The 12437-nt window shown below is 38.9% G+C and overlaps 1 protein-coding gene across 1 annotated transcript in view; it reads left to right on the forward strand.

Moving 5' to 3' along the window:
• Window positions 1–12437, forward strand: part of LOC122774843 (transmembrane protein 65-like) — a 35273-nt gene that overhangs the window by 13253 nt on the left and 9583 nt on the right. Inside the window, exons 3-5 of the mRNA XM_044034398.1 lie at window positions 3731–3775; window positions 6644–6711; window positions 7414–7468. Coding sequence (XP_043890333.1) covers window positions 3731–3775; window positions 6644–6711; window positions 7414–7468 — 168 coding nt within the window. The remainder of the gene's footprint in view (window positions 1–3730; window positions 3776–6643; window positions 6712–7413; window positions 7469–12437) is intronic.

Here is a 12437-nt window from a genome sequence, read left to right on the forward strand (position 1 = left end):
GGTGTGTGTCACTTGAAAATCAATAGAATCCTGAGGGGAATACAAGGATGTTTCTGGGTCTACATTTGCTGGCTAAAGCCCAAGACATACACACCCTAACTGAGGCAATTACGTGCACAACGCCGCGCTACTACACACACACACACACAGACCCACAATGAAAAACATGCTCCTAAAGCACTAAGACCTGAATTTGCAGAAAATCGCATTGACTTGCCGTGTTTTGCTGAGAGAGAACTTGGCTCTTGTGCTCCTTCACAGACTTGTCTTTAATTTACAAAAGACAAGAGACAGAGCCTGGAATTTCTCAAGGTATGTCGAAGAAGTGTGACATTTATCTCACATTTTTTGTGAGTTTGCATGGTCTCCCCGTGTGTGTGTGTGTGTGTGTGTTTTCTGCGGGTTCCGGACTTTGGTTTTGTTTTGTTTTGACATGAGGACAGAATGTAAAAATAAAACAATAAAACTGAAGTAAAGGCTCCACAGACGTGTTGCAGCCAACATGGTGGCATGTGGTGTTTTGTTTACACAGCCGTTATCAGGTGTCAGATACTTGTGGTGTGTTTGATTGTGGAGGTGGTCATGATAAGAGAAGAATAAATCACTGCAGGCTTATACTAAACTACGTATCACAGCCCTGGTTTTTTACCACTTCTGTCTCTTGGAATTGAATTTTTTTTTTTTTCAGGGAGCAGCTTTGATAAATATGTGCAATCAATACTTTGCCGAGTTTTTGGGGGCAACAGACTTTCATGTCAACGATCACAGCTGGAATAAATTGGCCTCACTCAAGCCCAGTGAATTGAGAGAGAAAAAACATGTTTCTTGTTAATGGGATTTTTTTTTTTTCATGATGAGATAGTGACTCAGCTTTTCTCATTTGGCCTCATTCCACTTAAGGGACAATAACATATGGCAGGAACTGGCCTCTGCAAAAAAGTGATTCCCTCACATCAAAATGGGGCAGGTTAGAGTGATTTATTTGCCTCATCAACATGTTGAGTTATCGCATCAATGCAAATGTTTCAGATCATGCTAATGGGGTCAAATGGAATTAGTGCACGTTCCCTAATTATGAGAAATGACCAAAACAAACATGGATCAGAACTTAATGACATTTAGTAAATGATGGCAATTGAGGAGGCCATTTACAGTGTGAGTAAGGCTGCAGCCACGCGGCTTCATTTTTGTTTGAAAAAGTTCTGCTCCAGGCTCCACACACAAGAGAGGGATGCAGATAACTGAAGATCAGTGAACGCCAGTGCAAGACAGAGGTGGGACTATGACATTGTCATTTCCCTAAAGTAGGGAAATGACAATGTCATAGTCCCACCTCTGTCTTGCGGTTTCTACACGAAAACGCAAAGATGGCGTTCAGTCCCTTACACCCGGGACCCGTTTTCAAAAAATGCCTTTTCAGGTTTCCCAAAAAGCTGTTTCTGTATTCACCTACAACTGTTTCCATGTGGACAGGTTGTGCTGGATACATTTGTAGACGATGACGTAATTACGTATCGTAATCACGTATCACCTCGTCCACAGCTAGTAATATGGTAATTGGTAAACGTCTGCATTTATATAGAGGTTTTCTCATCTTGATGACCACTCAGAGCTGCTTTACACTACATTCACCCATTCACTCACACTTTCATACAGCAAATCTATGTGCGGCACGTTTTCTATCACTCATTCTATCACTCATCTCTCATACCCATTCACACGCTGCCGGCTCAGATGCCAGGAGCATCATGGGGTTAAGTGTCTTGCCCGAGGACACATTGGACACACATCATGTAGACTAGCGGACCTTTGAGAGTTGAAAGACAACTCGCTCTACCACCATAATACGTAATACTTTCTGAACTCAAGCAGAGAGCGGATCAGCTTCCCAGTTTACACCAGCACGTACATGTCCGGCGTACCTCAGGGGTCACGTGATAAAGAAACGGAAGGTTTTTATCTGAAAACGGTGAACAAATGAAACTATAGTAGTATGGATGCAGATGTGGATGCTGCAGAACAGTTTGACAGCCGTCCTTCCCTCTGTTAATGGCTGATGTGACTGTATTTATGTCTGTTTTCCTCTCTGTGTTTCATATAATACATATAATCAAAGGTGTCTCTTTAAGTATAGAAACAGAAATGAGTGACTGAACAATATGCTGCGTATCTGAAAGATGCTGTGCCATATATACACTACATAAAGACCATGTCATACCACTAATTGTAAATGAACCAATTAATAGAAATGTTTAGAGGGAAGTTTCAGTCAGCAAAGTTTACTTGTTGAGGCAGTAGTTACTCTGACAGAGTTGACTCTCTGTGCACAGTATAGGATCAGTGAAAGGCTCTAATTAAATCTGAAAGCAGCCCCCAAAAGAGTGATTAATGCAAAGAAGTGTGTTCTGGTACCTAATTGCCAAAGTCATTCGTCTTCTTTCTGCTCATCTCTGCCAGTTAACTTCTTGTCTTGTAGCTGAGAGGATTTTCTAGAACTTGTGAAACGAGATAGGAGCTCTCTCACTGTTCACGGGGGGGGTGGGGGGGGGACAACAGCAGATCAGTGTGTGACTGTGAGAGAGCGAGCATGAGCTCTGATGAAAGAACACAGAGTGTAGAGTGTGTCAGCAGTTTACAGAGGCGAACAATTAGCTGTTGTTTTGTGTGTCAGCAACGTGAGCTGAAGTCTGTCATACGACGCTCGTAACCTGACACTGAGGAAGAGGAAGTAAGAATGAGACGAGTGAGGACGGAGGGAAGAAGGCTGATATTTTGTTTGTATGTTTGTTTGCATTTTATGATGATGATGAGACCAGATTGTTATTTGTTTATTAGGCAATTTAAATAACACCGGTGTGATTGAATGTCGATTGTGGTTTTTTTTTAGAGGTATTATATTTTTATGTGTTTATTCCACTGCAAAGCTGTTTTGAAAAATGACAAAAGAGTGAATAATCTCTTGAATTTCTTTGCATTAAGTTAAAATCTAATTTGGCAAAGCCAAAGATGAAAGGAATCTCCCTGAGCACTGAAATTACTCCTCGAAAAGCAGTTTGCTCTCATCCTGACATTGGCAGAGCTCATTATGTGAAATGAACACACACAGACACAGGCATTGTTTAAACTATAATATTATATATATATATATATATATATATATATATATATATATATATATATATATATATATATATATATATGTATATATATATATATGTATATATACATATATATGTATATATATATCATATATATTGAATTTAATGCTGAGTTTCACAGAACCTGTGAAGGCAATGATTTTGTCTCCTTTCCGTTTTACCTGAAAACTGTGTAATTATTGCTCATCACAGTCCAGAGAAGGGTTTTTAATCTCAGGTTGAGTCTGTTCCTCCCTCACACACCTATACACACACACTCCAATTATAATGTGTGTGTGAGCAGGCTTCCTCTGAGGCCTGATTGGCAGTGGAATTATTATGTCCTTGTTGATTTGGGGAAATGGCAACAAAGCGGCTGCTCCTTTGTCCTCTTCCTCTTTCACTTCTGTTCATGTCCTCTGACTCACTGCTAACACGTTCACCCTTATCTCACATGCCTCAGATTTGGCCTACTTTTTTTCCCCAAAATGTCATGATTGACAGGCTTTGCCATTTTCACTCTCTGACACTTTAACCTGTTTTTAAAAGAATAATATATAAAAAATAATCTTTTTTTCTGCTTTTCTTTTCAGGTCAGCTCCACATTGCACCACCTTCTTCAGCTCAGCTCAGATATGGTAAGAAAGTTCTTCTTGTGTGTTATGATTGTTATTATTTTTTTATGGGATGGTAAAGATGAACACAAAAAGATGGATGATGCTCTCTGAGCAGGCTGTGACATGCTGCGTTTCCATGGGGACCTGAAATGGAAGAAGAAACCATGCTGTACATGAACCTAATGGGGCCTTTCCATTCCACAGTTCGAGCACGACTCGGCTCAACTCTACTCTATTACTTTTTTTTGATAGTACCTGATGCTTTTTTTAGTACCTGCTCTGGTGAGGTTCCAAGCGAGCGGAGCCGATAAAATAAATGTGACGTCGACAGCCTGCCGGCCACTGATTGGTCAGAGAGTGTCGTCACTGGAAGAGTCATGAGCACGACGTCCGGCACAGGAATCAAAGCGAACATAGATCAGTTAAAAATACTTAAAAAATCCTGAACACATGTTTTAATCAACAAGATTTAGCAAAGGAAATGTCTAAAATATCTGGTGTATTTAGTGACAGCACTGCTAAAAGCCGGTGACTGTGAGCCGGATCACAACCTGTTTGGCTGTATTTCAGTTCAATCCTTTTAATTAACTTATTATTATTATGCAATAATTCAGTACACTGAAAACCACTTCTTTGCACGTCACTAGTTTGTGTGTGTCGTGTATAAAATGACTTCACAGCAGTTTCGTGCTATGGTGACCCCGTTCCACGTTCAGCAGGTACTATAGTAATGAAAAGGACATGCCTGATACCAAACTGAGTAGAGTTGAGCCGAGCCGTGCTAGAACTATATAATGGAAAATAAGTTTTCCTTTGAAAAGATATTAATATGGTTGTTGCAGCTAATAGAACATCGTCTGATCTGAATATAAGGTGTATGAGGTGGAATATGCATTGTAAACTTTTTACAGCTTGACACAAATACTGCCTCTATACCTGAGTTGCAATTTGAAGTCTCAAGAACATCCATCCATATTCTACCACTTTATCCTCCACATGAAGGTCGCAGGGGGCACTGTGCTAATCTCACCCTACCTAATCCCCATATTTTGGACTTTGAACCCACGCACACACAGGGAGGAATTTATTTGAGTCATTTGTTACTGTAAATTTGCAAGCACACACAAATAAACACAACAGAATACTGTAGCAGGCATTCTTCACTCTACAGTGCTCAGTTACTGACCTGACCTCAAATCACTGAGATTTTCCAACCTCCTCCTCCTCCTCCTCCTCCTCCTGCTGCTGCTGCTGCTGCTGCTGCAGCTGAGAGGTTTAGAATCTCTGCTGGAAAAACACAACATTCACAGCGTTCTGTATTTTTCCCCCCTCACAGCACACACTCTCTGTGTGTCTGTCTGCTGTATCTCTGCTGGTCCTAATGCTCAGGTCTTACCCTCACTCTGCAATGCTGTTTTTCCTGCTTTGCCTCGTCAGTGAACACACCTGAGTCACGCTTGAACCCTCAGTAACCGGAGCAACGGCGTTAAACACGGCACTCGTGATTTTCCTCAACACGGTGAAGGAGACGTGTTGTGTTTACGTCGCCTGGTTTTTATCTCAGCGATGTTTCTGTGGAACAAAATGACAAAAATGGCGTGTTAAAGAAGTATATAGTATATATAACGAATTGCAAATTTGTCTCTGTGTTATAAATTATATCTTTTACTTTGAGGTCTTTAACAGCTTTTGGACTCCACTCTCCATAAACGTGAAAAGATGCTCCACAAACAACTTCTCAATTAGTTCTCAAGGACTTTTGGTCCTTGAAGGCTTTTATGTGTAAACAGGGTCATTAAACCTTAAGCAGAGTCAATAGGAATGCGGCGAAAATCCATCGTTATAAAAGCTGAAGGACAGTTTTAAAGGGAAGCTTTAAGTTGATTTTGTTTGATGTTTTATTTAAAATGGCACCAGTGGAACAAGAAAACAACAACAGAATGTAAGTTAGTGACCTGGTTTGTGAATTTGTGAATTCTAAACCAGTTTTAATTCAAATTATGTCTGCACATAAAGACTCCTCTTCAATATCTAGCCAGAAATGATGCGGTGTCGTATTAAAGTATTGAGCAGGGATGCATTTAACCTGAACTAGAATAAACCAAAGTTTCCTCAGACTAAAGGTGACCTTTGAAAAGTGAAGCATGGTCCACACATGTTCACTCTGACCTCATGTATATATACAGCACAGCCTGATGTTATCAAGCATCCGTTTCATTTCCAGGAATGAATATTGTATATTTTCTGTGATGGCCAATATATAAGGTACACAGGGAACCATCTGCTCTAGGTTTGAAATAATCTGGGTTCAGTGATGGTCTTCTACCTTGGCTGTGGTCTACATGGCTGAATGCATTGATTTGCTGCCATGTGATTGGCTTATTAAATATTTGCATTAATTAGGTGCACCTATTATATTGAAGTGAAAGATTGTGTTATTTATAAGTAAATAACACAATCATAGTCACCAGTAACAATAGCTTTATAGTTTTCCAACTATGATTTTCCTCTGCGTGAGATAAGTAAGTAATAAAGTATTATTTTCAAGGCTGCAAATAACAATTATTTTCTCAATTCATCGATTAGTTGTTTGGTCCATAAAATACCAGACAGTGTTGGAAAAATATTAAGTGTTTCTAAAATATTATTCACTTTTAATGGTTGTGTTTTTTTTGTTATATGAAGCACAGAAACCAGAAAAAAAAATCACATTTAAGAAGATGATTAATAATTGATTCATCATTTCATTGTTGTTCATCGAGGTCTGCTCTCAGAGGCTTAATTATGTCTAAATGGGTTGTTTATTTATGAATGATCGGCATAGTTTAAATGTTTGTTTTGTCTCTTGTTATCTCTAATCTTTTTCTCTTTTCTGTTGTCATTTGACAGTTTTGCTTCACAACGCCATCCCTTTCGTTGGATTTGGATTCCTGGACAACTGCATCATGATTGTTGCTGTAAGTGTGGGCTCGCACAGAGTGTGTGGTTCCCTGCTGCTCACTGAGCTACTGTGGCTTCCGCTACTTACAGAATATGTTTGTGAGACTGTGGGGAAAGAAATGAAAGTGAATGATATTTGTTTAATATTATTAGGGGTTTTTGTAAAGTCTGCGACGTTCTACAAATAATGAAACCATGACGATTGCTCCGTGAACAAAAACGAGGGATATCTTAATTTAAAGTGGATTTGTACAGCGGGGTGATCTGAGACAGCACAATTCAGTTTTATCGGTCTGCACAGATGTAGAAAGACAAATTACGTTTCACTAAAACTTTATATGCCATTGCTATGTCTGAAGCCAGTACACTGAAACAAAACTAACTAAGAATATTTAGACAAGGACTTTTTAACGTGAACTGTGTGTTTATTAAGACGGTATTAAAGTATGCAACGTCCGTAACCTCCTCCTTTGTCATACAATCAACGTTATGTACATAAACACAATTAAGAGCAATAAATATCAAAGAAAAGAAAAACATCTTAGATAAATTAAGATTTAAGGAGAAAGAGATTGTGTCCTTTAGAAAGTTTGAAGTTGTCTGTTGTGACAGTGATGAGAAACATCATGAACCGTCGGGATTCACAGATGACACATGAATGGTGGAGTTAGTGTTCCTCTCTTAACCTCTGTTATGTGTTTGTGTGTGTTATCTTCCAGGGCACACAGATTGAATTATCCATCGGTGTTGTCCTTGGCATTTCAACGATGGCAGGTAAGAGGTTTAATATAATTTAATATAGAGTGACTGTTAAAAAACTGGACACTAGACAAATGCAGGAGCTTGGTACACAGAAGGTCAGTCAGACAATGTAAAGCTGTCACCTGTCTGGAAGTGGAGTGGAAACAGTGACAATGACTCTACAAAATAAAACAGGACATTGAAGATGTGCTGAATTAAGTTGACACTACCACAGACAGACATATAACATAATATCTACCCAGAAATAGATGTAAGGTTGTCAGTGGCAGAAACACTGTCCTCCATGTTTAAGATGTTGCCCTGCTCCAGCACACCTGATTCAAATGGTCAGCTGATTAGTGAGCTCTACAGATAACGAGCCATTCATTTGAATCAGGTGTGTTGGAGCGGGGCAGCATCTAAAACACGCAGGACCAGAGTCTGGAAACGCTGGTCTTAAGAGTTACGATAATGAGAAGTACGCAATGCCAAATCCTGTCGGCAATGACAGGATGGTAACAGGAGAGGAAATATTCTATTTTAATTAAACCTCCTTCTACTCCTCTGTCTAGACAACAACAAAAACATCTAGTGTGTATTGTTATTTTTACTGGGAGAGGTTTTTTTTTGTTTTTTTTAAATAGACTAGAAATAGTTTATCACCTTATATCGAGATAGTTATATATTGTCAAGTCAAGTTTAATGATATAGCCCAACACTGTGCACACAGTTCACCTTGAAAGGCTTTCACAGTCTGTACAGAGGACACCTTGTACAGGGGGAAAAAAATGTGAGCCACAGAGGAGAGAAAAAAAAAATGAATCCGATTGCAAACAAAACATTTACAAACGGTGACATATAAATATAAACATATAAATCACAGAAATGTAAAATGTAGAAAATAGCAGAAATTGTAACAGACGCTAATAGAAAAGCAGCAGATGGTCAATCAACTAATATTAAGTGTTAATATCAATATTATTGAGGGTGGTGTGAACACAAGGCTGTGGCTGAAACACCAGATTCTTACCACATACTGGGATTTCTCAGACTTTTCTTCTCCTTGACTTTCCACTATATTTGCTCACACGTGCTTTGTTCTCAGGTTACAGCCAGGTTTGAGAAGCTGGCTAATAAAGCAGTCAAGTAATATTTTCCAGCGTGACCTCACAGACGTGGTGCCGGTGTGTTGTGTCTTGCATCCTAATGACAGCGATAATGGTCGTCTAGTTGCAGCAGCAGACACAGCCTCTCATTATGAGGCTTTTATGATAAACTTAACAATGTGAGCTCTGCTGTGACACTTATAAACTGAGAGGACGCTGAGGCAGGAAGCGTGATCGAGACAGTGATCGTCTCATAAATATGATAAAGTTGTTCATCAGCAGTGTGAGTGGACGTGATACTGCCATTTATTTTAAAGAGGAACATCTGCATGTTAATGTTGTCACTGTCTCATATTCAGTTCATTATAAAGAGACAATATTGGGGCTTTTTTATGTTCCATTACAGCAAATATGAAAGAACATATATATATATATATTATATAATGAAGCACATAGTTCTGTTCTTCTTTCTAATTGTGTTACTAAAGAATATAGAAGCCTGAAATTATTCTGAGTAAGTGGACTACTGGAGAGCAGAGCAAAGAGAAATTGATATAAGAGGTATAAAGTGTAGAGATTTTTCACTTTGAGGTTCTTCGTGTGTGTCAGAAATGCTTATGACTTCATCCTGACTCAAATTAGTTTTTCACCTTTGGGATTTTGGAAAAGATTGGGGTTTTTAAACAGTTTCAGGCCTGGTTTAATTTTCTGAGCCTTATCAGGTTCACGCTTCACATAGACTTCTTCTAGATTGACAGATGGATCTCTGTGGGGTGAGATTTTTGATCTGCACCAGTTAAAAGAAAAAATCCCCTTCACTTTAGTGATTTGTAAAAAATAAAAAATGAAATGAAACTGAAATTACCCCTGAGCCTGCACAGAAACTGATATAGAGAGAAAACAGATGGAGATTCAGTTCTTTCCTCAAGCACAGCCTCGGTTTCTCACAGCAGAAGTTGCACTGTTACTGATTCGTGCTACATCAGAGAACATTCACAGATCTGCAAATCAACAGGCTGCTGCAGTCATCAGTCCCAGACCAGAGTGATGCAGCACTGGTGTCAGATCTGTAGTCACGTCCACCGATCACAGCGTTTTCACTCTGAGGCAAACGTGTCCCAGTTTCATCATTTAAACAGAGCTAATGAAGTGGAAAAACTCCATGTAGGATTGAATATATTTAAAAAGTTACGTAAAACCACCTGGCTTTAGAGAACTTCTCAGGTTCACACATTTATATGCAATAATAAATGTGTGAATCCTGTCATGCCACATTAGCAGATCATTAGCGTTCAGGTTGATTTTGCTCATCCTTCCTTCTCATCGGGGGTTTGCTGGTTCGATGTGTGAGCAGATCTGGAAGCTCACTCTATACTGTGTGTGAGAGACCACATGTGCAGGCGTGTGTCCAGGTCAAGTCTAATTACAAGAACTGGTGAGAAGACAGAGGGGCAAATAGTAATCCCCACTACAAGAGGTTGTTCAAGTATGCTTTACATGTATATTACGTATTGATCTCATTTATCTCGCGCTTCCTAATAATCCCACACGCTTCTACCACCACCACCACCACCCACCCAACTTTGCTATTAATTTGCCAAATATATCAATATACAGAGGCAAAGTATACGATGATTTGCTTCATGCAGGTAAATCTTAGTTTAGTTCTGTTTTTGCGAGTGTCCCTTCACACGGTCATCGAAACCCTTGTCAATAAAGTTGGAAAGCTTTTGTGATATTGGAAAAAGTTGCAGGTCAAAGCCTGTTCGTGCTGTTTCAGGAAGATGGCGAATCAGAGTCTTAGTCACCAGAGAGGTAGAGAGTTGGAAAAAACGCCTGTACATGGGTTCCATTTTTTTGGCCTGGTTTTGGACATTGAGACTGAAACAAATGTTATTTTAAATGTGTTTTATACTGTTCAATTCAAATTTAACACGTTTTTTTTGCAGTAAATGGTAAATAACTGCCAGATATTGAATTCTGGAGGTTTCAGGTTGTTTCAAGGTCCAGTTGTCCATCGTTAGTCACTGGTGATAAATACACAGATGGATGGAAATCTACTTTTTTTTTCTTTTTTGGCCATGTGTTTAAAAAACAAATAATTAAAAATAATAAGATTAGATAAGAGCTTCCCTCCCTTCCATTTGCTCTCTTGACTGTAAGAGTTCGACACAGCGTGTACAGCTCTCTGGCGATACACGTTCTCTCACTGGCACAGTGGATGTGAGTGAATCTGACGCACAGCACTGTGAGCAGCAGTGAGTCAGAAGCTGACAGTTAACATGGTCTGTAATTATGTTCAAACAGCTTGACCAATATAATTGAGCCTAATGGGATCAACATTCGCTCTGTGCCCCTGGGGTTTGTATTCTGATACTGAGACAGGATAACAGTGGTATATTTTATAATTACAGCATCGGCTCTGTATTTAAAAATAAACTAACTTGAACTACTCCCCCTGTCTCGTTAAAATAAAAACATGCCATGAAATGTGAATATAATTCTACAGTGCAGCGCTTGCAGTCAAGTATTTTAGTTGGTGATTTGCACCACGTGGTTCACATAGAACAGCCAAGTTGGAGGTAGTCACTGCATTTCAAACAAAGAATCCTGAATTTGTCACAAAGGCTTTCCAACTTTATTGACAAATGATTGTTTTTGTTGGCTCACGTTTAAATGTGAGGTCTTTTTTGTTGCTGACTGCCAAATTGGGGTGTGAGATGATTTATGTTTTGAAAACGCTCCCTATCTACTGTATTTTTATATATTTATATTATCAACCAGAAAAAGCCAAAGAAGAATTTGTTTAAATGTTTAGCCTCTAAATCATCATATTAAGAACATGACAGTCATCTCTGTCCCACCCACACACTGAAAATACATATTTTTTCTCCTAATGACCATTTTAATCACCAGCTCGTTACAAAGACAAGTGCATGTGAGACATGTACTTTTATTCATCTCAATTTTAAGAATGATTGCTTCTTCTTTGAGCCTTGCATATGATAATCCTTATTTGACATTTAATCCCCAAACCTGGCTGTCCATGACAACAGCAGTGTTTTTATTTTTATTTTTCAAACCAAACATTTAGTTTAATTTAACTGTCAATTCGAGCAGCATAATCAATTTGAATTAGTTCATACTTTTTCAGAATAAAAGCTCTAGGACTCAAATATGAAATTTCACTTTTTTGTGAAGATAAGCAAATAATTAAATAAGGTCAGATTTGTTAAATCATCTGCCGGACCACATGCTGATATTGGCGGGCAAGCTTTGGCCCATGGTTCACCAATTGCTAACCAATGCCTTATATGGACATCCAGGGGTGTGTGTCTTTCTTTTTCATCAGATTGCCTGCTGGGAAAAAAAGGATATAAAGCACTACACTGCACATTCTTATGGCCTCTGTATCTATACTACTTCTTAACATAGTAATGTAAGAAAAGGCAGACTAAAGGCTCTGTGTACTATGGGGGAACTTCAGTCCCTCATTCAAACTCAGTGGTGAGTGAATCATTTTCAGTTGCTACTAAAATAAGTCAAATCAAGTCAGAGGAAAGTTAAAGAAAAAATAGTGAGATCTCTCTCCCGAGTTGTAGAAAAAACCTGTTGGAATATCTTGACGCTGTAATTTTCAGCACTACAACCAAAGAAGAAATGATCGTGTTCACTGATGAAGCCAATGACTTCCCCACAAGAAATGCAGAGTCATTTGAATACGGAGTAAACACATTTTTCCTCCAACAAACCCTGCGTTAAACAGTTTTTTTTGTTTTTACCATTTAGGCCATGACGTATTATTATTACAGTTACTCAGGTATGACCTCCCAAGTGCCAACATTTTTATACAACTGTGTGTTTTGGCACCAACCGTTTGACCACGTAAACACTGA

The sequence above is a fragment of the Solea senegalensis genome, linkage group LG9, assembly GCF_019176455.1.
Source record: "Solea senegalensis isolate Sse05_10M linkage group LG9, IFAPA_SoseM_1, whole genome shotgun sequence".
Lineage (NCBI taxonomy): Eukaryota > Metazoa > Chordata > Actinopteri > Pleuronectiformes > Soleidae > Solea > Solea senegalensis.